General features: G+C 38.8%; 1 protein-coding gene across 7 annotated transcripts in view; it reads right to left on the bottom strand.

The window, feature by feature from the left end:
- SUPT3H (SPT3 homolog, SAGA and STAGA complex component) overlaps positions 1 to 25,445 on the bottom strand; it is a 499,594-nt gene that overhangs the window by 4,911 nt on the left and 469,238 nt on the right. For 3 of the 7 annotated variants that reach the window (XM_079147703.1, XM_079147697.1, XM_079147698.1), the window contains exons 12-13: positions 24,622 to 24,651; positions 21,527 to 21,652 (exon numbers count right to left, since the gene is read on the bottom strand). The exons of 1 other annotated variant lie outside the window; for it this stretch is intronic. In XM_079147703.1, coding sequence (XP_079003829.1) covers positions 24,644 to 24,651 — 8 coding nt within the window. In that variant the 3' untranslated portion in view covers positions 21,527 to 21,652; positions 24,622 to 24,643. Of the gene's footprint in view, positions 1 to 969; positions 1,137 to 21,526; positions 21,672 to 24,621; positions 24,652 to 25,445 lie in introns of those variants that run through there. 3 more of the 7 variants (XM_079147700.1, XM_079147699.1, XM_079147701.1) reach the window with 3 other exon arrangements.

Below are 25,445 nucleotides of genomic sequence, written 5' to 3'. Positions count from 1 at the left end.
GGGCAGAAGGAAGACATCGAGTAATGTGTGGTGCTGGAGTTGGAACAGCTGAACAGTCTAGAGTCATCTTCATGGAAGATGAGCACTGGTCCTAATCACTGTCCAAGGAGTGTGCTAATCAGGGCTCTAGGTGGGAGTCTGCTCTGCTGAGTGGAACTGGTGGGCTTCTCTGCAGGGTCTTTAGGAGATTGGTGCCAGCAGACCTCCCCCACCTAGCTGAAGATGGATCTTAGCCAGAGGATGAAGGGGCAGGGAAGTGAGTGTCTTGAAAGGGTGCAGGGGAGTGATAGGATGGGTCCTTGCGCCACTTCAGTAGACTTGAAAGGGCCCCCAGGAACCCAGGACAGAAATGCAATCTCTCTGGGCACTAGTGAGGATGGGCATCATGACGGCATGTTGGAACTGGAGCAGGGCGTAGGCTGAAATGGCAGGCTGATGACTCTAAATTCCTTTGGAAGCCTGTGGCAATCATGGATGGTGGACAAAGAGAATTCCAGGCGTCAGGCCATTCTGTGCAGGTGGTGGACATCACTAAGTTATTAATGGTCTTTCACAAAGAATTGTTGAAAGAAAGTGGCACACCGGTAGGTCCATACCCAGAAGTCAGATCCCCCATCCCCGCAAAGATGCAGAGCATCAGGGTAGAGAAGAATAGGTGTGGAGGGAGAGGCGGGCTCCTGCAGTGGAGAAAACACCTTGTCTGGGGTTAGTGAGGCCCAGCCCTGAGTGCCTGTGCCCACCTTGGAAAGTGAGGAGTGTGTCTTAGAGGGCCTCCCGTTCTACACTTCAGTGACTATGTGACTTTACAGAGGACCAAAGAGCAGCTAGGCTGCCCTCACATTCCGTTTCCATCGGTGTCCCTACTTTGGACAGAACAGGACACTGCAGTTCCTGGTGCAGCTGGTTGGCTAGAGATGGTTCCTCCTGAGCTGGGGCTGATCCTGGAACTTTGAAAGGTTCCAAGTTTGCTGTCTAGGGTCAAAGAACTCATTCTGTAGCAGTTTTTCCAGAGAAGCAGTGACTTCATTCACTGTTGCTGATCCGCCCCTCGAGCACACTGTGTCCCACGTCCTCCAGGGCTAAGGCAGGCTCCTGTGAGCACCCATGCAACTCTGTACAAGTGGACAGATATCCTCCTAGGACAGAAGAATTACAGGAAAGGTGAAGAATTACAGAAAAGGTAAAGAAACTAGCAACACTCGTACCGAGTGATGATGGCTGACGGCACCAGCGCCAGCACAGGAGGCTTGCTGACTGGAACTCAGGCTGGAAGCCAGCCCCGCCGTGGCCCCAGTCTGTGCCTTTGTGCTGGGCACTGTCAGCACAGCCCTGTCCAGTCCCACCTGCTGTAACCAAACAGCTCTCACCTCATTCCTGCAGGGCATGTGCCCACAGGACAAGTGGGAGTCAAACTGGATGGCAAGGAAGTTTGAAGATTACTGGGGGACAGTGGCAGGGCACGATGAAATGTCACATGCTGCAATTGAAGGCGACTGTCCCCCACCACCCACTGGTGAGCACAAAATGCAGTTTGGACATTTTACTCAAACATCAAAATCAAAGGCCTCCTTCTTTAGACTTGAATGCATCCTCCTGACCTGCCAGGCTTCTTTGAACTTCTGCCTCTTGCTAACTGAGTGCTGTTGGGACGCAGGTGAATTGGAGGAGAGCGTTATTCTCCAACACCCGAAACAAAGTGGTTCTTTGGTATAAGGGAGCTGTGGGTGATTGGCAGAAAAAAGGCCACGTGCAGATGACATTGTGCAACAAATATGCAAACACTGCGCCCTCCCAGGATGTTGGTGTGCAGAGATACAAGCCAAGGATAGCAGTGTGTCCTGGTAGGGATGTGTGCTGTGCCCTGCTGCAGGGTGGGTACAGCCCTGTGGAGCTGTACAGGTCCCCTTTCCCATGAGTCTCTCTGGCTCTCTGGCAAATGAGCCACTACCCTGTTTCTTGCTGCTCAGCACCATGACTTCATCACTTAATAAGCCAGGGAATCACAACCACATTTCAAAGAATCATTCAGTCGTCTCATTAAGATTCTATAGGATTTTTCCCCCACATTGACGGTCTTGCCAAAACAATGTTAAAAATAGACATGGTGATGCTTTTCACATTTGTAGGCAGTCGTGAATGTCTAACAGCGTGCATGTCCAGCAGATGCATGGGGTTTAGAATTCAGCCCTGGATTTCACGTTATATACAGAACACATATTTGTTAAAAGGATTTTTAGAAAATGAAGCAAAAAAAACCCAGTCTTGGGCATGGTTTATCTAGGGGAAGCAAAACCTGGAAGCCACTTCATTTCATTTTCTTGTGGGGAAGTGTTTGCTTATTGCATAGAACATTCCAAGCTAAAATACAGATATAAAATATGGAAAAAAATTTCAAAAGTGAATAACTCTAGATGTTTTTACTCATTTCAGCTCATATGATAAGTCCTCAAAATTCGAGATTCTGCGTTTTGGCTCCCAAAGAATAGAATTATTTTTGAGACAGTATTCTATGCTTGTCTGGGCCTGCCCATTTTGGGAAAGGAACACCAGGATTTGGGCTAAGCTGGGAGGTGACAAGGGTCGGAGGTCCTGACAAGAAATGCACTGAGGCTGACAGCCTGGGATTTGTTAGCAAGGGAAGTTCTAGAACTCCTGGCATACAGACGAAACACTACACTACCTTAAAAGAGTAATGAAGCAAAATATAATGATTAAAAATATCAGTACAAAACAGAAGTAACTTTATGAGGAGTGTCCTTAATGAGTTCCAAATAAATCCCTGGCTTTAACAAGACAAAACACAACAAAAACTTGGCCTGCCCTACATAGTCTGTAAGAATCTTTTCACAGTTGAGCCCAGTTGGAGGTACAAAAAAGCTGCCTCTGTGTACATGGAGGATGGAGACACAGACCCTTCCCGAGTTCCTAACTCTACTTTTTGTTAATAGCTGGAACCAATCAACAGAAGATAAAGAATTGATGGCTTTATAAATTCAGTTCTTAACCATAACCATCATAACATTCTGATTAGCCTTGGCTGGAATGTTTTAACCTCTAGAAATACATCTACAAATGGAATTTTTCTTGCTTTTGGGGCACTCATATAGATGGAGGTTAACCCTCTTCTTCCCCCAGACCCTAAAATTTATTTTGACTAAAATGTTTAAGTCAGGGGTTTCATGTAGACACAGCTTAACTGAGTCATTAAGAATTTTATTGGTTAAAGTAGGCATATATTTTTCCTAGTAGACATAATGACATAACAGTAATAAAAATGTAATATTCAAGTAATTGCTGTAATGTAATTACAGTTTGGTCATAAAGTCAGATTAGAGGTCTGGGATGGCTGTTTGTGGGTGTGCATTTTAATGTCTGCATGCGGTCTCAGAGGTGCCGGTCCAGTCTCGGCAGTGCTGGTGCGTCTGTCACACAACCAGGTGGCTGAGAGCCCTGCTGAACCAGCGTTACCTAGGCATCCTGTTCACCCTATCTGCCCTCGCAGACTCTGGCATCCTGCCTTAGGTTGATAACCATCCCCATCGTGGAGAGCAGCGTTTCTGGTTCGTACGCAGACAACAAAAGGGGAGTAACAAAGACCAGCGTCATCCTCATGTGAAAGAGAACACAGTTCAGGTGCACGCTGGAATGACCCCGTCTTTGCCTGATGTACTGCAGAGCTCCGTCTCCTAATTGAAGCCATAGGAGGTCTGCTCCTGTTATGTCCCTGATGTGCGCCAGCATTAGCCTATTCTGTACTGGCTTCTGGAGGGAAGAAGTTTCCAGACAGAGCCTGAATAAAAGGAGCTGTCTTAGGCATTTGACCAAAGTATTTTTTTTATACTTATATATTTTTTATCCAAGGATTTGCCATCATTGGAGATATTCTTAGAGCTATCATAAATGAATTTCACCCTATTATTTCTTAATAGATGACCTACAGAAAGATGAAATTTAAGCAAAAGAAGAATTTAACCATTTGTGAACTCAAACAATAAAAGCATAGTTTGGGAGACCCTTATCCATGGTTTCTCTTCCCAGTTTTAGTTACTCATGGTCAATCATGGTCTTAAAAGTAATAAATAGAAAATTCCAGAAGGGAACAATTCACAAATTTTAAAATCGTGCACCATTTTTAGTAGTACGAATGATGTGATCTTGCACCATCCTGCTCTGTCCTGCCTGGGACATGAATCATCACTATTCTCACATATCCATGCTATAGATGCCACCCACCTCTTGTTACTTAGGAACTCTCAATTATTAGATCAGCTGTCACAGTTATCACAGCACTTGTGTTCAAGTAACCCTTATTTTACTTAATAATGGCCCCAAACTGCTAGAGTAGTGATGCTGATGATTTTATTCCAGTATGTGTGGTTCTATTTTTAGTTGTAGCGTGCTTAGTTCAGAAATTAGACTTTATCAGAGGCATACATGCACAGGAAAAATGTGGCATGTAGAGGGTTCATGTCACCTGGAGGTCAATAATTGAGAGACCACTTTTTTCTTTCTTTGTTACTATTTTTCTTTGTAATGAATAAATAATTTGTGGGGAGATCATTTGAGACTATGTAAATATCTCCTCCTTGTCAGTCTTTCTCTCCCATCTATGGCCTTTCAATACCATAATTTCATCTATATTCGTAAGTTCTCTTCCATTTACATGCTTAACTTGCATTGTACGGACTCATGAGAACTTGTTTTATTCTGTGGCTGACATCCAATTACTGTCATTATTTATTTAGATGCAGAAATTATTCCAGATTTGGCCTTTAGAGCCTCTTCTGGCTCCTAGTTTTGACATGCCCCTATGGTTCTTTAAACAACTCCTTATTTTCTTATGCAAAAAGATGCTGCAGACTCATTTTTCCAGGAATCTTTCCCCTCCGGTCCTAGAATCAGCCCTTTCTCCAAGGAGCAAGCCCTGAATACCAGTGGAGAATGATATTTTGAAACTAAGATCTAGGTACTGTGTGTGAAAGACTGTCACTTTTTAAACATGTAGAGTTTATCTCCAGTGTGGTTGGATAGTTTTGGAAGACTTTAGAGTGTTTATATAGAGCAGAGCACGTTCCAGAGGAAAAGTCCTGCCTTTGGATCCTGAAAGAACTGCAAATCTAGGAGGAAATCAGCTTCTCTCTGCCCCCAGGGGACAAGTCACTCTGTGTGCCAGTTAGTCTCAGCAAATTGGATAGATCCTTAGATTTTGTCCTTCTAAGCAAATTCTGTTGTCTACAATTCCTTAAGAAGGATGTCACTGTTACTGATGGCTCCTGATATCTGCTCATTCATGATTCAGTCAACATCAACACATCAACTATTTCACTAACTTAACTTCTTGCTAACATCTGTGAGTTCATACATCCATTGTCTCTGAGTCTGTTATGGATATGAATGACTATAAAGCACACATGTGCATGGATACAGGTAGCTCTGTGCCTGATCATTCCTTGCAACCAGTCATCCTAGTAAATGGTGTGTGGTCTCATTCCAACCCAACTCTGTAGTCCTGTTCTCTGCTGAGCTGAGGCCCAGGGAAGGCGAAAGGAGTTTAGGGAGGCAGAGCAGTGGTAAGGGTGGCTTGAGCCAGGCTGGATGCGCAGGATTTCCTCTTTCTTTAACTCCTTTGAGGGAAGTCGAGGGAAAGCTGAGCTTGGGATTTGAGGGATCTAGATTGTTGGTTTTTACTTGGCATCTACTCTCTTACTGCTTGAGAAATGTTGTTTTTTCCTTAAACTTCTTCCTCATTAATCTTGTGTTAAGAGTGGTCTAACCCTGTTAGTTTCGTAGGCTGCTTCTGTTCCAATTAGCATATATTTCCATAAGTGTTGAGTGGGGCAGGGGAAGGAAGCAGCAGAGTTTCTAAACTATTGACCTTGAGGGACTTGTAGGAAGGTGTGTCTGACATGAGCGCAGCACAACTGGCTTGGAGAAAGCTCCACTAAATGGAAGTTATGGTTGGCTCTGCTGATTTATGCTAAGCAGAATCAACTGTGATGGAAACATAAAATATTTCTAAGCTTACACTTTAGTCACTCAATACAAATGAAACTCAGCCTTCTTACTTAAAAAAATAGACATTTAGAGCACTGAGAATCTCCAGAGGAAATCAGGTTGTCCGCTGTCCTTGCGCCGCACATGCTGGGCTCGAGCTGCTGATCTCTGACGTTCCGAGCTGAAAGGTCCTGTGTGATCCTCACCTAAAACCACCCCCACCTCTGCACCGCGCGGCGTTCCACTGACAAGTTGAGGGGAAGTCAGAGCAAAGGCTCTAGAAGCCAAACCGATTCTTCGTGCAAGTATTGATAGACCTGTGGCCTAACCAGAAAGTGAAGAACTGGACCAAAGAAGCTTATTTTGAGAGCAGGTCTGTCACCTTCCCTGGTACATATGGCAAGGGAGCAAACAGGAAGTGCTGAACTGGCATGGTTTACTCCCACAGGCCAAGAAATAAAATCAGTGTTTACCAAATGGAAAAGCACAAAGTTGGTACAGAGAGAAATGCTATTTTCATGCTTCTAAAAAGGTATTACAAATAACAGTTTCAAACCTATAATTAAAAACTATTTTTAAAAAGTTTTGATTAGGTTCCCTTCAAAAATAGCCATTTTGGGCGGAAATAGAAGTCTAAATCCCCCTAATCCATACTCTCTAAGCACACCTCTTAAATATCAGATTTCATGAGTGGAAAAAAAAAAAAAAAACCAGCTTCCTAAAATCATCTAGCTTAAGTTCGGTGTTCCCAATCAGTAGATGGGGAATCCAAGGCCATTGAGTTAAAGCAATTTATCAAATGCCACAGTTAGCCAGGAGGGGGAGAATTTAGGACCCATGTTACTTTCTCATCGGGCAAATTATGGACAGATTGAATTTCTTAGTGCCAGATTCAAGGAAGGCACAGACCTTGTGGTGACAGCCAGACACATGGCTCTTGTAGCTTTGACCAGCACAAGACCTGTGGGTCTGAACTGAGCCCTCGGCATCTCTGAACAAGGTCCTTTCTATTTTGGTGTCAGTAGCCTTACCTGAAAAATTAGGTAATTTAATATCCTTAAATTGTGAATCTGAGAAAAGAATGAACTGAAGAAGTTGATATGACCTAGGGAAATACAGAATAAACTAATGGAAATTAAGATAAATTATTCTGGGCAGAAGTAATAATTCATTATATTTAAAAACCTAGCAGGGTTGTCTGAGGTCAATTAAACTTTAATAACCCAGGTTTCAGAACAACATCAACACTCAAAAAAGAAATAGTCCAAGAGAAGAATAGGCAAAACACATGATTAGGTAACTCAAACAAGAACGTCTACCCTTGGCCAATGAACACAAAATGTTCCACTTGGATGGTACTCAAAAGTAGAAATAGATGCAGTGGTCAGACCTTCCTTCATTTAACTAGAGAAGATTAAGAAGGATGATATCTAGAATTGGGGAAGACAGAGAGAAATTGATTTTCAAACTTTGGTAGTGAGAATACATATTGGCAAGATCTGAATAGAGTGATTTGGAAGTGTTGTTTTTAAAATGGGAATACCAGTAATGTAGCAATTTCAACTCCAGTATACCATAAAGGAAATAAACGAATTTCTACAACCAGTGTAAAGAATTAAAGATAGGCATAAAGTCACTGCTGCTCTTAACAAGACATGGTTTATTTCCTTTTCCCTTAGTCTGGACTGGCCTTGTAACTAGCTCTGACTGCAAAATGTAGCAGAAATGATGTTGTGGGTCTTCTGAGAGGGGCCTCCAGAGGACTGGCCATTTCTGTTTCCTCTTTCTTGGAAGGTGGTTGCCTTTCAAGTCCAGTTTCTTGGAGGCCACCATGCTATGAAGAAGCCAGATCTTGTCTCATGCAAACAGAAAGATCCTCTGGTGGAGTGCAGGGCTCTAAATTGACAGGGAAGCCTTTTCAGTCCTTTGAGTCCAGCTGGGCTGCCTGTTGAAAGGCTGCTGAGTTAACTACCAGATGATGCCAACTGGGACAGAAATGCCTAGACAAGGCCCATTTGAATCCCTGCACCTCAGAAGCATGAGAAATAATCACATTATCTTAAGTAACTAACTTCTGGGGTGCTTTGTTACACAGCAAAATATAAACAAATATGATCACTCCATTAGGTAAGGACCCACACTAGCTGAGGTGCTTACTGAGGGCAAAGGGAGGATGGGTTGGCTACCTCTGGACCACTTACAGAAATGTCAGCAGTCTACGGCCACGCCTCCCTGAATGAACCTGGTCTCGGAAGCCAAGCAGGGTTGGGCCTGGTGACAATATGGTTATGAGTATTTCTTCTTACTTTAATGTGGATACAGCTTATTCGTTTAGGTATTAATTCATTCTCTTCATTTCCTTCCTCTCCCAATCCCTCACTATCTAACATAAGATATATTAATAGTAACCACAAATTTCAGTATTTAGGTTATAGAATATTAAAGGGAGTGAAACGCAGAAGAGAAGAACCACCATTACCTCAAAACAGGTATCCTTATGGTACTTAATAACCTGTTTCAAAAAAACCTATTTTATCGTAGTTTTAAATTTACAGAAAAATTGCAGATAATACAAAGTTCTCATACAACCCATCCCCAGTTTCTTATTACCAAGATTTTATATATTTGTCACAATTAATTAACCAATACTGATACATTATTATTGACAGAAGCCCCTCCTTTATTCAGATTTCCTTAAATTTTAGGTGATGTCTTTCTGTTCTAGAATCACACCCAGGACACCACATCACATTTGTACTTTATCTCCTTTTAGCTATGATGGTTTCTCAGAGGTTCCTTGACAGTGGAGGAGTATAGTAAGATACACACTTAGTGGCTTAAACACCATTTTTCTAGTTCTAAAGGTCGAAAGCCAGCATGGGCTGGACTGAAGTGCTCTCAGGCTGTGTTCCTTTCTGGAGGCCCTGGGGAGGACTATTTCCTATTTGGTCAGGTTGTTGGAAGATCTCAGTTCCTCTGGCTGTAGAACCAGGATCCCTCTTTTCTTGCTGGCTGTAAAATAAGGATTATCTTAGAGACCACCACAGGCCCTGGCTTGTGACCCCTTACAGCATCTTCAAAGCCAGTAGTGCCAAGTCCTTCCATGTTGCATCTTTTGTTCCCTCATCTGCTTCTAAGAGCACATGATTGGATCAGGGCCACTCGCATAATCTCGGATACTTTCCCCATCTTTAAACCAGTTGATTAACAACTGTAATGCCGTGTGCAACTGCAGTTCCCCTTTTAAGGTGATGCAACATATTCACAGGTTCTGGGGATTTGGACATTGTTGGGGGACTGTAAGTTATTGGAGACATCAGGAAAAACAAACCAAAACAGAACACTTGAAGTAAGTAGGATTTAAGAGCAAGGTATTAGAGACAAAGAAAAACAATCACTTCTCCCCAGGGAATTTGCAGTTGTCAGGGAACAGAGGTCAGTATGAAATAGTAGTCTGGGCCTGTGGCACTATGCTGAGCTAGGGAGGCAGAGGTGGGAGTTGGGGGCCTCCAGGGTAGCTGGGGAGCCATGATCTCAGATAGGGGGAAGATGCACAAAGGAACTTGTGATTCTGCAGCCTTCCCCAGAAGTGCGTGTCAATTCCAGAGCTGCACGTGTGTGGGCCAGTGACAGCAGCAGCAGGGCACTGAAGGGTGACCAGAAATTTCATCAATTTCTTGTGGGGCAGAAGACTCAGAGGTTCAATTCCAGGGTCCACCAAGGTGGTAGGGACCAGGGAAACAACACAGGGATGATTTCTAGGAATGAGGGCAAAGTGGGAATGCATCTGTCTCCATCTGACGATGCCTCATGGGCCTGTCAGAAAGCTAAACTCTCTTTGGAAGAAATTGTCATCCAGAACTTTGCTCTCTGTATTTTTTCCCCATATGCTGTGTCTGGCATTCAATAAAAAACTGCTGAGCAAAACAGGAAACAACCCAGTGACTGGAAACCAAGAAGAAAAAATCTAAACAACAGAAACAGATCCACGAGTATTGAGGTAACCAGGAAGGGACTGGAATTGGATTTTCTTTCTTTTCTTTTTTTTTTTTTTTAATCAAATGATAAATGATTGAAAAACAATTTAAAAACCCCTAAAATTAAGAATTCAAGCATTGGGTCGAAAACAATTTTAGATGCAGAAAAGACATTCAGTAAAGATAAGAGGATCAGCAGAAAATCCAGATTGAAGTAGAGATGGGAAATACAGACAGGAACACTGGAGACAAGATTTATATAGTTAAAAGTGTGTACACACATGACTAAAGGCCAAGAAGACATAAATGAATATTTTTTTTTAAGTAGCAAAGATTTCAAGAAAATTGACAAGTTATTCAGTCACATAGATTTATGAAGTTCTACAAACTCCAGAAAGATAAATACTAAGAAAACTACATGTAGACATGTCATACTATAACTGCTGAAAAATAAAAGAAAAAAAGAAAATCTCAAAAGCAGTCAGAGAAAAGCAGACACATTACCTTCACAGGGAGGGCAGCAGGAAGGTGGACAGCCACAAGGATAGAAGTTAAAAAATAAAGGATGTAATCTGATGTGTGCAAAAAATAATGCACATTCTATAAAAATGATAAAATGTTAGGAAAAAATATCCAAAACAGGGTGTGATTAAGTTAATAATGAATCAGACATAGTATGGAATATTCAGCAGTCATAAAAAGTGTCATGAGAAAATGTAGGAGTAGGCTACCAAGTGCGTACTGCATGAACCCACTGCATGTGTGTGGTACATGTTCAATATCAATGTTTAGTCTCAGTGTGGAAAGGACTATAGATAATTTTTTCTTTGTGCTTTTATGAGTCTTTATGCTTTTATTTGCAATGAATGTGGTTTTATTTTAAGTAATAAGAAGGGTTATAGAGTCAAAGTGTTCAAATGATAAAAAATGTTAAAACCAAGAAATACAAATTAGCATGTCGAAGAGTTGTGAGAAGGACAATATCCTATATTTGAATGTAAGTGTACCAAAAATTATATTCACTGTAACTAGTCTACTTCAATTAAAAAGCAGATAAACTGGGTCAAAAAGCAAGACTCAACTCTAAGTAGTCAATGAGAAAGATATTTTAAATATAGAGAAACAGAAAAGTCAAAAGAGGATGAAAAAGTGTATATAATCCAAACACTAATCAAAAGACAGTGCAGTTATTAGTATCAGAACAAATAGAATTCAGAATATGAAATGTTGCCAAGGATAAAGAGTGAAATTACATAATGCTACTGTAGGGGACATTAGTGCATCAAGAAGATATGCCATTCCTAAACATGTGTGCTACTAGGAACTGAACTTCAAAATACACTATGCAGAAACTAGTAACACTTAAAGGAGAAATAGACATGTACACAATTTTAGTTGAAGGCTTTTTCAACTCTTCTCTTAGTAACTAACTGGAAAAAATAGGAAATCAGTAAGTATATAGAATAACTGAACAATGCTATCAATCAGCTTAACCTAATAGACATTTAGAGAACACTATACCCAACAATAACAGAATATACATATTTTCGAGTACACATATGCTGGATCATAAACCTTAACAAACGTAAAAGATTTAATCATAAAGTATATTATCTATCATACAAAGAAACTAAAATTTAATTACAAGATATCTAGAATATTCTCAAATATTTGGAAAGTAAGTCATGGGTCAAAAAGAAAATCAGTGAATATTCTGAATTAAATAAAAACAAAAACACAACACATCAAAGTCTGTGGGATATAGCTAAAGAGTGCTTAGAGGGAAACTTATGATATAAACCCAGAGCAAACACAAGGCAGGAAATATGCAGATAAAAGTAGATTGTTGAAACTGAAAACAGAAAAAAAAAAAATTGAGAAAATGAGACCAAAGGCTGATTGACTGAAAAATTGATAAAATTGATAAATAATATGCAGATGAGTAAGAAACCAACTGACATTCTCAGGTTTAAAAGAGGAGTATCACTGCAGATCCTATAGCTATTTAAGGATAAGAACACAATTTTATGAACAATTTTATTTTAAAAAATATTAGTTAGTTGTAAATTGTTCTTTATTTTATTTATATTTTTATGTAGTGCTGAGGAGCGAACCCAGTGCCTCACACATTCTAGGCAAGCATTCTACCACTGAGCTACAGCCCAAACCTCTATGAACAACTTTGTGCCAATGAATTTGTTAACAAAGCTCTCTTGAGAAGTGACAGAAAACCCAAACAGCCATAATCTAATGCTACTCAGAGCTAAAAATTGTCCCACAAAGAAAACTTCAGACCCTAATGGACTCCCTGGTGAATTCTATTGATTTTTTTTTTTTTTTTTTAAAGAACACCATTCGTATAGAAACACTTTCAGAATATAGAAAAGGAAAAAGTTCAAAGTCAGTCATTTTATGAGGCTCTAATGACCTGGTATAAAAACCAGTGGTGGGGGGCAGGAAGACATTACAAAGAAGCTCAAGATCAATATTTTTCATGAGCACAGATGCAAAAATACTTTAAAAATTAGCAAATCAAATCCATCAAAATAAAAGGAGGCTAATACAACATGATCAAATGGCATTTATCCCAGTAACAGAAGATTCATACAACATTAAAAAAATCAATACAATCTACTACCAAAATAAGAAAAAACTATGATTGTCTTCAAGGATATAGAAAAACTTTTTGAAGATATAGAAAAAAACCTCAAAATTTAAAACTTCAGCTTTTCTAGATACTTTAAGGCAGGTCCCAGAATCAGAAAAGTTTTAAAAAACACATTTCTGATAAAGGTTCTGCTATCTAAAAATATACAAAGAACTCCTATATTGTAAGAAGACAACCCAAGTTTTTTAAAAAATGGGCAAAAGACAATGGTGTGACTCTACATTGTGTTGAAACAGAGAAATAAGAAGTTATATCCCATTTGTGTACAATGAATCAAAAAAATTAAAAAAGAAAACAATGTGCAAAAGATTTACAAACCAAGAAGAGATACAGGTGACTATGAACACATGAATGTGTAATATCATTAGCCATCAGGGAAATGGAAAATGAAATCACAATGAGATGTCATCTATTAAAATGCCTAAAATTACAACAAACATACCAAATGTTAATGAAGATATGGATTAACTAGAAACCTCACATTTCTGGTGCCAAGTGGAAGTTTGGAAAACAGCTTGCCATTTCTTATAAATATTCACTTATCCTATGACTTGGCAGTCCTACTCTTAGGTATTTACCCTATTCACATGAAACAGGAGCCCACAGATTTGTCCATCCATGTTCATAACAACTTTATTCTTAATTAACTATTCTTAATATCCAACAAAAGAAAACAATCCAAATGTTGACTTAATGAATGGATGAACAAACTATAGGGTACCCATACAATGGAATATTATTCAGTAATAAAAGACACAGATACACAAAACGATGTGGATGAACCTCAAAAGCATTTTACTAAGTAAAAGAAGTCAGACATTAAAAAAAACCTTGAAATTCAAATTCATATGGAATGATTATATTTTGGTTGCCATTCTGGAAATGGTAAAACTGTAGGGATAGAAATCAGGGGCTAGTGATGTGGTAGAGAGAGGATCAATTACAAGACGACATGAGAGAACTTCTCTTGAGTTCTTGTATCCCGATTATGGCAGTGATTACAAAACTGTGATCACAAGTCATTGAAGGCACTATACATCTAAAAAGGAAAAAAAAGTTCAGAGGACTTGGGGGATATCGAGAGAAGGCTTCATGGTGAGAAATGGAGTAAAACAAATGAGAATAGTATTTCAAAAATCCACAGAATTAAATGCTGATCGATTGTTCCTTCATTTACTAAACACTGACTGAACATGTTCTATGTGTCAGGCACAGTTCTGAGTACTGGGATATGGACAAAACAGACCATAATCCTTAATTACAAAGGAAAGAGACTTTAAACAAATTAAGTCAATCTATGATGTGGTAAGTTAGAAGATGGTAAATGTTAGAGTGAAAAAGGAAACCAGGCCGGGAGCAGTGATGCTTGCCAGTAATCCCAGTGGAGGCTGGAGGATCCCAAGTTCAAAGTCAGCCTCAGCAATTTAGTGAAGTCCTAAGCAACTTAGGGAGAACCCGTCTCAAACAAAGAGCTGACAGCTGAGAACATAGCTCAGTGGTTAAGCACCCCTAGGTTCAATCCAAAAAAGAAGAAGAAAGGCAGGGAAGAGGAATATAGTGTGCAAGGGCAAAGGCTGGGGCTCCAATATTTAAAAAGGAAGGCCTTACTGAGAAAGTGATATTTGATGGAAAACTTGAAAGGCAGTGAGGGAGCCACAATAACAGCTTTTAAATGTGCAGACTTTTTTTTTTTTAAAGGAATTATTTGTTTTCATTTATTTTTGTGGTGTTGGAGATAAAACCCAGGGTCCTGTGCTAGATGGGCAAGCACTCTACCACAGAGCTACGCATACATGCTTTTAAACAACAAGAACTCACGGTGTACTCAGCTAACGTCATCTAGCTTCTATAATAATGATATAAAAATCTTTTAAAGTGATAACGGGCTTTGACAATTTATACAAATGATTTACAAAATAAATATAATCTTTGTTGCAACGGAACAGGAAAAGAATTGAGCTCCAACCAAAAGAAAACCACACACCTTAATCTATTTTTAACTACTATTACCCCCCCGCCAACCTGTCCCTCTTTCAATTTTCACTATGTGTGTTTCTGGGAAAGCTGAATGGCACAGCTTAGTATTAATAAATTTTTAGTATCATAAGCTGAGAAGGGGGTTAGAAAAAACAGGAGGAAATAGCCTATCCATATGAAAACAATAATCACGTAATATTTATTGTCTGGGATTGAAATGTTTCAAATACGCAAAGTAATAAAATGTCAGGAAAAGCAAAACTTCCTAATGTTAAAAATATCATAAATTTTCCCCCAAATAAGACACATGAAAAAAGTTCAGGTGATACTTTATGTCAGAGAAAAAAATATCCTTAAGCTTAAGTTGAAGCAGCCCCAAAGCTTCAGAGGGCTCAATTCACTCACTAATGAAGCACTAAGGAGACAATAGCAGTTACCGTGAAAGTATAAAAACAGTGGCTTATTTTTAGCTTGAGAATCAATTTTAACATAAACTCATTTGGCTTTTATTCTCTTAATTAAAAAAATAATGTCAAAAAGCTACCAGGATTTCAGTATCACTCTTAAGTAAACCTATATTTTTAAAACCACAATGGTACATATGTATATATTTTAAAAAGAGTGGCACCTATATGGGAAAAACATGTTTTATTTATTAATCCTGGTGGCTTCACTAGTCCCTGTCTGGAATGGCACAGCTCTCCTCAGGTCCTGCACTTACTATTGGGTGTATGCTCTATTATTGGTTGTTTGGCTTTCACAGGTTCTAAAAAGAATTTTTTTTAATGAATGAATAGATATAAAGAAAACATACATTTTAATTGCAAGCTATTCTTCAGTGCCAAACTATTGCTTCCGTCACAAAAAAATTCGTGATTTTTAGCCTAAATAGATTTTTTGAATATTTAAATTCAGTGGACATGTTATTCTAGTACTTACAGGGAATTTTTATCTTAAAAAGCTCACTGTTTTTAAAAAAACTATTGGGAGAGGTAGTACATTTTCAAAGATGGACCATCTATAAAAATAGAGAATTTCATTAGTCTATAATCTTTTTCAAGTTTATACAAATTTATAAATTGCAAATGCAATGTGACTGGGGCTAACTCTTTATGAGGTCCTTAACCCCTGCAAAAGGACTCCAAGTCACAGTGACCTTCTGACAAAAGCCACAAGAAACTTCAAGCACGGAGTCTTTTGTACTTTTTTCTGAGAGACACTGTATTTGTCTTTAAGAAAAAGCCTGTGATTTTCCATAGTTCATGAGATTTACTGGTACATTAGTGAAACAAGCACTGGTAAGATTTTAAAGGCTTCTGAGCTCTTGTTTAAACGAGTAGCTTCTATCAACTAAACAACACATATTTATTGAATATGTAATAAATACATGTAGTGATTACAAAGAGGTGTCAAGACTTGCCCTCAAGAATTTTTTTTTTTTTTTTTTTTTTTTTTTTTTTTTGGGTTGTCAGTGGATCTTTTATTTATTTGTATGTGGTGCTGAGTATGGAATCCAGGGCCTTACACATGCCAGGCAAGCGCTCTACCACTGAGCCACAACTCCAGCCCCTCAAGGAATTCTTAATGTGGTACAAGCTAATGGCAATGCAGTGATGATTAGGGACACTAAACAGGAAGCAGAGAAAACAACAGGGGCTTAAAGATTCAGGGAACGAGTTCCTGCCTGCTGACCCAGGCAGGAAACTATGGCAAGTAACTAGGGAAAGAGACCACCAGGAGAACCTAGGAAAGAGGCAGGTTGATTTTTCAATTCTGTTAACAGAAACAGGGACATCTATGCAGCATAGTGTAGGGGCACCAGGAGACCTCACTCATACCCATGCAGGCCACACAGGCAAGGCTCACCCAGTCTGTGATCTCCAAAGACACAAAGGCTGCCAAAAGGTTGCCTCTTGTCTACCTCCCTGGTTCTGGGAGGCAGAGGACTTTCTATCTCTACAATTTCCCCCAGCTCCACGTTGGGTAGAGACACAAGTCATAAAACTTCCTGGCTGTTTAGAGTTGGTTCTTAACTCCAAGACACAGTGACCAACACTCATTCAGGTCTTCTGCTATCTGGCCCCTCTGTCTTGTATCTTCCTGTGGGATTAGAAATGTGAAAAGATCTTGCTTATGTTGCAGTGTGAGTAAAAACTGTCCAAAGCAGCAGTTGCTGCAGCTTAGGGACAACCTGATGAAAGGCACATACAGGTCAGGGAGGGGTGATAAGAAATAGCCAATGTACTAGCAGGTGAATTGACTTCTCATACGTGGCTAGTAGAAGCAAAGCAAAACCATCAGAAAAGAAAGCTATAGTACCACAAGCTGGTGTACTGTTACCTGGACATAAATGAGTGACTTGTGAGGCAAAACAGAAACTAGGGTTAAATTAAAGAAGGTACTAATTACTGACTAGAATGGGAAATTATCATTTGTAATTAAAATTGTGCTCAGCAACTTTCTTTGCATTTTTCTATTTATCTGTGTACATGATTTCCCTCCAAACACATAAGCATGCAGAGCTAGAAGAAACTATGACTACTGTATTATAATTAATGAGAACACTTTAAAGGGTCATTTATATCAAGTTTCAGAGCACTGACATGTACTTTTGTATTTGCTACTGCAAACACAGTAAACAAGATGGGGATTATTTTGTAACATGGATAAATAATTTTAATGAAATCATAAAATAGTAGCCTGTATGATTAGTATTTGAGAGAAATCTTGTCTTCCAACAAGAGAGGCTTTGTGTATGTAGATCTTTAAGGAAGTTTTTCTCTTAATTTGTATAGGGACTCTTAACATGTTCACTGATCACACATTTTTCTTAAGCTTTAAGACACTAAAGAGGAATTGGAATGATTCTGTATAATTTATTCTATTACATGTTGCATGATATTATATTGTGTATACATAATACTTAGCATTAGAGAAGGAATGTTAAAATTTTCTTATAATTGAGTTCTTTTGGTACTGAGAAGTGCTTCTAGGTTCAAAGTTGGGCAGCAATTCCCTTTACTATGTTATCAGAAATCTTTAGTACAGTTGATGCTGTGTAATTGTAGGATTAGTACTGGGTACCAGCACCAGTTTCATCTTGTGAAACTGTGAAAAGCACTGAACTGCTATTCCTGAGTCTCTTCTCTCCTACCCACAGGCAACAGGGAGGACAACAGTGTATAACTAACTCAAAGGGGTTGTGAGCAGCAGACAAGATAAACTACACAAAGCATGTAGCACAGGTGATGTGCTGTAATTACTACAATGCCGATATGTCTTTTTTTAATAGCAAGTACAACTTTACTTGATGTAAGTAAAACTATCTTTTGGTCATCTTCATATATTTTTGGTTTTACTTTCCTTTGGGTAAAGTGAGTACTGGTTGGTGATGAGCAGAAAAGGGATCATGAATATGATGCTCTGTGCAGCATTACAGTGGCTCTTCTAGCCATGAAATACTGTGTGTGGGTTTCTTGTGCCTTTGTAGGAATTGATTGCTTTAAAATATGTTCCAATTCCCAAAATTTCCATGACTTATGACAGTTTGAATACTTGCATTTGTTTTCTGGAATAAAATATCAAGTCTTTTTTTTTTTTTAAAGTGCCATGGTATTCTTGTCCTAAACTTGAAACTTACTTTAAGAGATATGACTTTTTAATATTTGAGTTTTTAAAGGCATCTGGCCCTTATTTAACCATCACATTTACATCCAGTTCCTGCAGGCATGGTTTTGTTGTTTAAGCTTGGCTTGATGCCCTCTGCAGAAAGCCTTTGCTTTAATGAACACAACTCTGCTGAAACTGTTTGAGTCCTCTGCTCCTTTCTACCCCCCACCACTGTACAACAGCACAAAAAGTACTCATCTTGAATTCCAACTAAGAAGGTAAAATAAGAAAATACACCGCTGGAGAATTAGCTTTATGGGAGGACACTGCTATGACATACTCAACTTGTTGCCCTTAGATTATTTGCAGAAGTGTTTATATACTATGAAATGTTCAGCTGGAGCATACAGGAAATTGTAAAATATTTTATGAGATGTATACATAGTTGATGGTAGAATTTTAAATGCAACCTGGGAAGGTTCTATCTAAATTCCAGAAGGGCAGATGAGAGAATACATTCTCTGTAGTGATTTAGTTTTACATAAGGGGGTTACAGGAATTGGAAAGCAATGCCTGATTTGGGAACTGTATTTTAAAAATTCAAAAAATTAAACTTTATAATTTTTAAACAAGTAAACTTGTTTCCTTTCAGACCAAGAATCACTGCTGTGTTTATTTGCCTTCTATGTGGTAAAAACATTAAATGTGGCTTATTATTTTATTAAAAACAAAGGACAGATGGTAATAAATTAAGAGTTCTCCCTAGATTCAGGAACTATATATACCATTTCAAAAAATTTGTGCTTCTGATGGTTTTCGAATAAAAACCCTCAGTCCTAAAACTGGAATATTATTTTTGAATCTCAACTATTACAAGATGGGACAGCAAGAAGGTTAATGACATAACCTCCAAGTAGCATGTTCAGAAAGTCATACTTCCAAATTTAGGTGAAGGGAGAAGTATTTCTCTTTCTTTTACCCTTAATCTAGGGGGTAAATCTAGAGGAGAGGTTATTATTTGTTGGTCTGTTTTCAACTGAAGCTCTAAAACACAAGGGACAAAAAACAAACTAGGGTTGTATAGTCACTGACTTAAACAGTTGAGCCTGATATGTAAGAGAACACAGGTCAATTAGTTAAAAATCCCTCTGAAGAAGAATTCGACACATAACACTTATGCTTTAGGATATGTTGATAATTGGTATTATTTTTAAAAAAATAAATATACATTGTCATCTGGGATAAATATGCTATAAAACTCAAATGAGTCTTCGTAATATTCTAATGCAAATCAATATGATGGAGTATAATATTAGATTGAAAGCTAGGGACCATGGGTTCTCATCTCTGCCATTACTGAGTGATTTGGGGAAAGTCATTTTCTTCTCTAGGAAATGTTTTTTCTTCGGCAAAATGAGTGATTGTTCTCAACTATAAGATTATCTTCTGCTGTTATTCTACATTAATGTTAAGACACATTTTCTGAAACTTTCACTCTGTACATTTTCTATTTCTATACTCACTGCTTTAAGGAATTTTATTTCACTTCAAGTTTACCCTTGTGGAAAGTGTAAGAGAAAAGAACCTAAGTGTAGAAAAGGGGGAAAAAAATTAAAAATATTAATATGGAGCAATCATGGGGACATCTAGGCTGGTTCAGGACAGACAAACGACCTTGTTTTATTCTAAATTCAGCTCTCTGGCTTATGATGAAAAGTGAAAGGTTATTATATGAACTTACTGGGCAAAACCAGATTTTATAAATAATTACCTGTCAGACTGTTCAAGATAGACAAACATAGACCAGACCAACAAAAACACAGACCTGTCATATTTCTGAGAGAAATGTACATTGAGTCTTCCTTCTCTGGGACTATATGGAGATCAGGTAGAATAAGACGAAGGGAAAAAACTAACCCCTGTATTTTCTGTCTTGTGCCTATTTTAAAATGTGTGGGAGAGGAGAAATTTCAATGTGAAAAATTAGCCCCTGAAAATTTTTATACCTTCCATAAGGCTGGGAGATGAAACCAAATACAATAAATGCTGTCATTTTAAAAGTTAGGATGTTTACTGCAGACTTTCAATTTTCCATGATTAGGGATGCCAAGGAAAATAAGGATGATGATAAAAAGAAAAGTTTACTTGTACATTTCAACCAGCACAGATGGAACAACAAAACCCTTTGGCAGTTTTTTTGATATTATATATCTGTTTTTTGTTTCTGATGTGCAGATTTTCCCCAAGAGGACTAACATAGAACAGGTAAATGACAGTTAACAAATGGGAATAACATGGCACAATCATACTACGACTCAATGATTTCATCACAAGGAAAAAATCTTTCATGCTTCTCATTTCTATTTTTATTAAATCTTTATTAAAGGTTGTTTGGGTGTGTGTAAAACCATGATAAAAGTTAAATTACACAAAATTCCCACAGAATTAAAAGAAATAACTTCTTTCTTTGCAATTCATGTTTCATCAGGAACTGTACAATTTCATCTGCCATATTTTGGTTTGTTTCCAAGAGTTAGAGTTCCTCATTTACCACAGAAAGTATAGATGCCAGAAGGGTGGTGCAGCTTCTCCCAGCAAGCAATGCGGCTGCCCAGTCTCCGGCTTGGTGGGGGCGCTCAAGGGAGGAAGCAAGCTCTTCTGCTCCCTTCTACTGCTTCTGATTGCTTCGGATAGGGCAGGGCATGGATAGGATGGTGGCCTTATCAAGAGGAGCAGGGGAAAGGAGGGGAAACGGAGGAAGTTCTGTGTGAGGAGAAAAACACAACTGATGGCAGGAAGTTGGGAAGAAGGCGTGAAAATGACCCATATTCAGATACAGTAACAGAGGAGGGAAGATGAGAGGGAAACAGGCAGTTTATCAGGTCAGTTAGATCTTTGATTAGTTATAAAACAAATAGTTGTCTCTAAAATAGATGGAATATAGTCAGTAAGTGTTGGAAAGTAAAATTGGTAGGACAGTGGGAAGAGATCAACTGTCCTTTTAATTTTGCTTCCACTGTCCCAAACCTGGATTGTGAAATGTATCAAACAAGACTAAACACAATGGGGTGGAAAGGCATTGCTTTTAGAATATGTGAGTCGAGGGTAGCAAATCCACACCACATTAAAATTTCAAAATCATGTGATCTGCATTTTTGTCCACCTACATGCTATCCCAAACATCCTGCCATTAATTAGCTAAATGATCCATCTAGTAAACAAGTCTAAGTATTGAGGGGGCTAGAAAAGAGCAGGAGTCAGCCAGTTGGTAGCCACAATAAGCCAGTCCACTCCTGAAGATACGGAGAAGCTGAACTTTTATTTTGTTCAAGGGAAAGCACCTCAGCATAACACCACCCTTCCCGGCGCAGCAGACACAGTCACATCAGCAGGCTAGAAAAGCCATCCCATTTCTGCGGTAGGCACTCTGTCAAAGAAAAAGAAATCTGCAATGAATTATCACATCCAGTCACACAAGAAAAGAAGGCAAAAAGCAAGCAGAGCTTCCTTCCTGTTTTGTAGACTGCTGGCTATAATCTAGTAGGGCGCTTAATCCAAATATTTCTGGTGGCAAAGCTGTAGCAACCATTCTATTAAAAAAATCAGTGTGGTTAACAAGTGGTTAGTGATTCTATTTTTGGGAAGTGGGAGATAGGCAAAGTAAAACATCCCATTTTGTTAATTGATTGGGTTTGGTTAAACCAGAGAGATGTTGTGCTGAATTTATTTCTTTTATAAACATATGTTCTCTATTCAACATGCTCCAGAATCACTTATAACTATCTTAATAGTTTATAAATTACTGACTCATTATAGTCTTCCCAACCCTAATTTATAGTCTGAGTGAACAGATACCAAGAGAGGCCTTACCTCTTCACTAAAATACGATTTCAGAGTTCTACAAATTATAAAAAGTATGGAAAACCTGAACCCTTACATACTTTAATATACATATATGTACATACTGGTCATGGTGTGATAAAATATTCCTATAAAAGAAAACAGGAAAATGGACAGGAATTGCAATAATAAATGTATGAGTGATAAAAGCAAAACTGCATGCTTTTCGTGTTGCAGAGATTTATTTTTATTTTTTTCATTTTGGGACTGGAAGACCTGGACAATACAGGGCCTCTTGTGAATTGTCTTGAATCTTATTTTGTTCTAAAGTGGAAGAGAACTAAAATTCAGAACTTAGAAATAATGCCATCTTGCAGGCAAATGGATGAAACTGGAGAATATCATGCTAAGTGAGATAAGCCAATCTCAAAAAACTCAAGGACGAATGATCTCGCTGATAAGTGGATGAGGACATATAATGGAGGATGGGAGGGGTTAGCGTTAGGGTTAGGGTTAGGTTTAGGGTTAGGGTTAAGGAGGGTGGTAAGAATGGAGGAAGGAGGGACTGGTATAGAGGGTAAAGAGGGGTGGGAGGGGTGGGGGGAAGGGAAAAAATAACAGAATGAATCAAACAACATTACCCTATGTAAATTTATGATTACACAAATGGTATGCCTTGATTCCTTGTACAAATAGAGAAACAACATGTATCCCATTTGTTTACAATAAAAAAAAAAAAAAAGAAAGAAATAATGCCATCCCCCCTTTCACTGGCATAATATGCCTTATTTGAACTGGTAGCAGTCACATTCAGAGAATACATAACCTTCAATTTTTCTATTATCTGTTTTCGGAAAAATGGAGAAAATAATAAAATCTCATATTAGGGATTTCTGCCTCTGAAGCTAAAACTCTTGGGCTCTTGTTAAGTCTGTGCACTTTTAGCCCAATGGATTTTCTAAGAAGTAGAAGAGGCATGCAGCTAGAGGTGGTTCTGACACACAGAAAAACATGACAACAAAGGAAAAACTCTTTCCAGGACAGTAATTGAGGAGAACTATGAAAATCAGTAAGGAAGTAATGGGAACCCTAAATAGCACAGTGTCTGGAGGGCAACCTAGAGAAAAGAACAAGCAAACAGCCCTCTCAGTGTCCTGTAGCTTCAGGATCATGACTGCTGTAGCTACAAGCTTGAGTCCTGTCTGTGCTCGTTCCATGGGAATAAACTAGCAAATGTCTCCTCTTTAGTCCACAGCCTTGAGACTATAGCTACTGGACAAAGTCCCTGCTTTACTTGCATCTGTTCACTGGCAGCTGGGGCAATCCCAGCAACTCCAAACCCTGGTACCACCTATGTATCTTGAGTGTACCTGGCAGGAACTCAGGAAGGTCTCCCTCTGCCTTGGGACTGCAGCTGCTGGTGCAGACTAGCCCGGCACCACCCAACCTTGTTCCTGAGGACCAGGGAAAGATTCCATTCGTGTTCTGCTGCTCTAGGACTGCGGTTACCAATCCCACAAGCCTCATCACCACCAAAGTTTGCTCCACTTGACCAAGGGAATTCCCATCCACCTCCTGAAGCTCTAGGGCCACAGATACCAAAACCCAAAGTCCCAATACTACCTGTACTCATTCTATGGAACTTAGGAAAGGTCTCCTTCATATCTCACTTCTCCAGGTATATGCATACCAATACCACAGGCCCAAATGTTACCTGCACATGCCCTGAGGGTGCCAGGGGAGGCTTTTATACAGCCCATGGACTTGGGACTACAGCTGCTGGTGCCAAAATCCCTGGTACTGTTTGTTCTTGTCCTGTGGCACCAGGCAAAGTTATATGGGTCCTATAGCTCAATGAAAGTGGCTAACAGCACTTTTGGTCTTAGCACCAATTGTTCTCCAGGGCCTGCAGAATGTCCCCTTTGTGTTCCACAACCTTAAGTCTACAATTACTGGTGCCACAGGCCACAGCATCACCTGTGTTTCTCCCTGCACTATGTGAGGAATGTCCCATCTCAACTGTGGCTCCCGAACTGTGCTACAGGCCCAGATATCTTCCCAAACCATTCTGAGAGTTCTGGGGAAAGTCACATCCTATGGGTTTATATCCACACTTGCTGACGCAGGTTGTAGAGCTTCCAAAACAGACTAGAACAAAAAGAAGAGTTTCTGTGCTTGAGGACAGGTCTTTTGAATTAACCCAGACCAAAAGAAAAGAATGAAGAAAGCCTACACAATTTCAAGACTTATGGGACATGATAAAACTTCAACATATTTGTTAAGTTAACAAATATTTTCATTATGGAAATTCCAGAAGGTGAAAGAAAGGGGAAGGGCACTAAAAATCTACTGCATGAAATAAGAGCTCAAAACTTCCCAAATCTTAAAATAAAGAGATATAGACATCCAGGTATAAGAAGCTCAAAGGACTGCAACTAGATTCAACCAAAATAGTTTACCAAGGAATACTGTAGTCAAAATAATTAGACAAAGAATCTTAAAACAGCAAGATAAAAAGCATCAAGTCATATATAAGGGAATGCCCACTGGACTTACAGAAGATTTCTCAGAAGAAACTTTATAGGCCTGAAAAGAAATGGGATGATATATTCAAATTACTGAAAGAAAATAAAAATAAACCACATCACAAAAATAGAGGTGGAAACAAAATACAAAACAAGCAGAATACAATTAACAAAATGACAGAAGGAAGTTTAAACTTATGAATAACTGTGAATATAAATGGATTAAATTGACCAATCCAAGGGCACAGACTGGTTGAATGGATAAAAACAAGACCCAGCTATATGCTATCTACCAGAAACCCACTTTATTGGTAAAGATACACATAGACTAAAAGTAAATGGTTAGAAAAAGAGAAGTCAGACAAATGGAACACAAAAGTGATCTGTAGTAGTTATATACAATAAAGCAAACAAAGTAAAAACTGCAAAGAGATATAGAATGCTATTATATACTGATGAAGGATCAATTCAGTCAGAAGATATAAAAGTGATAAATATGTATGTACCTAACACAGGACCATCCATATAAAGCAAATATGAGATTTAAAGGGAGAGATAAACTTTTAAAAAATGCAATGGTAGCCAGGGTCTTCAATATTTCACTTTCCCCATACAAACAGAAAATCAATAAAGAACTATCTGAACCACACAGTAGTGAAAATGGACACTATAACAGTGAATAACAGTGAATACACAGTCTTCTTTTCAGCACATGTATCATTTTTCAGTATAGATCATGTGTTATTCAGCTTTTTCTCTGCTGTGACCAAAGGACATGACAAGAACAATTAAAGGAGGAAAAGTTTATTTGGGGGCTCATGGTTTCAGAGGTCTTAGTCCACAGATGGCTGACTC

The sequence above is a fragment of the Sciurus vulgaris genome (assembly GCF_902686455.1).
Source record: "Sciurus vulgaris genome assembly, chromosome: 7".
Lineage (NCBI taxonomy): Eukaryota > Metazoa > Chordata > Mammalia > Rodentia > Sciuridae > Sciurus > Sciurus vulgaris.
Note: the sequence above shows the minus strand (reverse complement) of the source record. Positions and strands in the feature narration are given on the sequence as shown.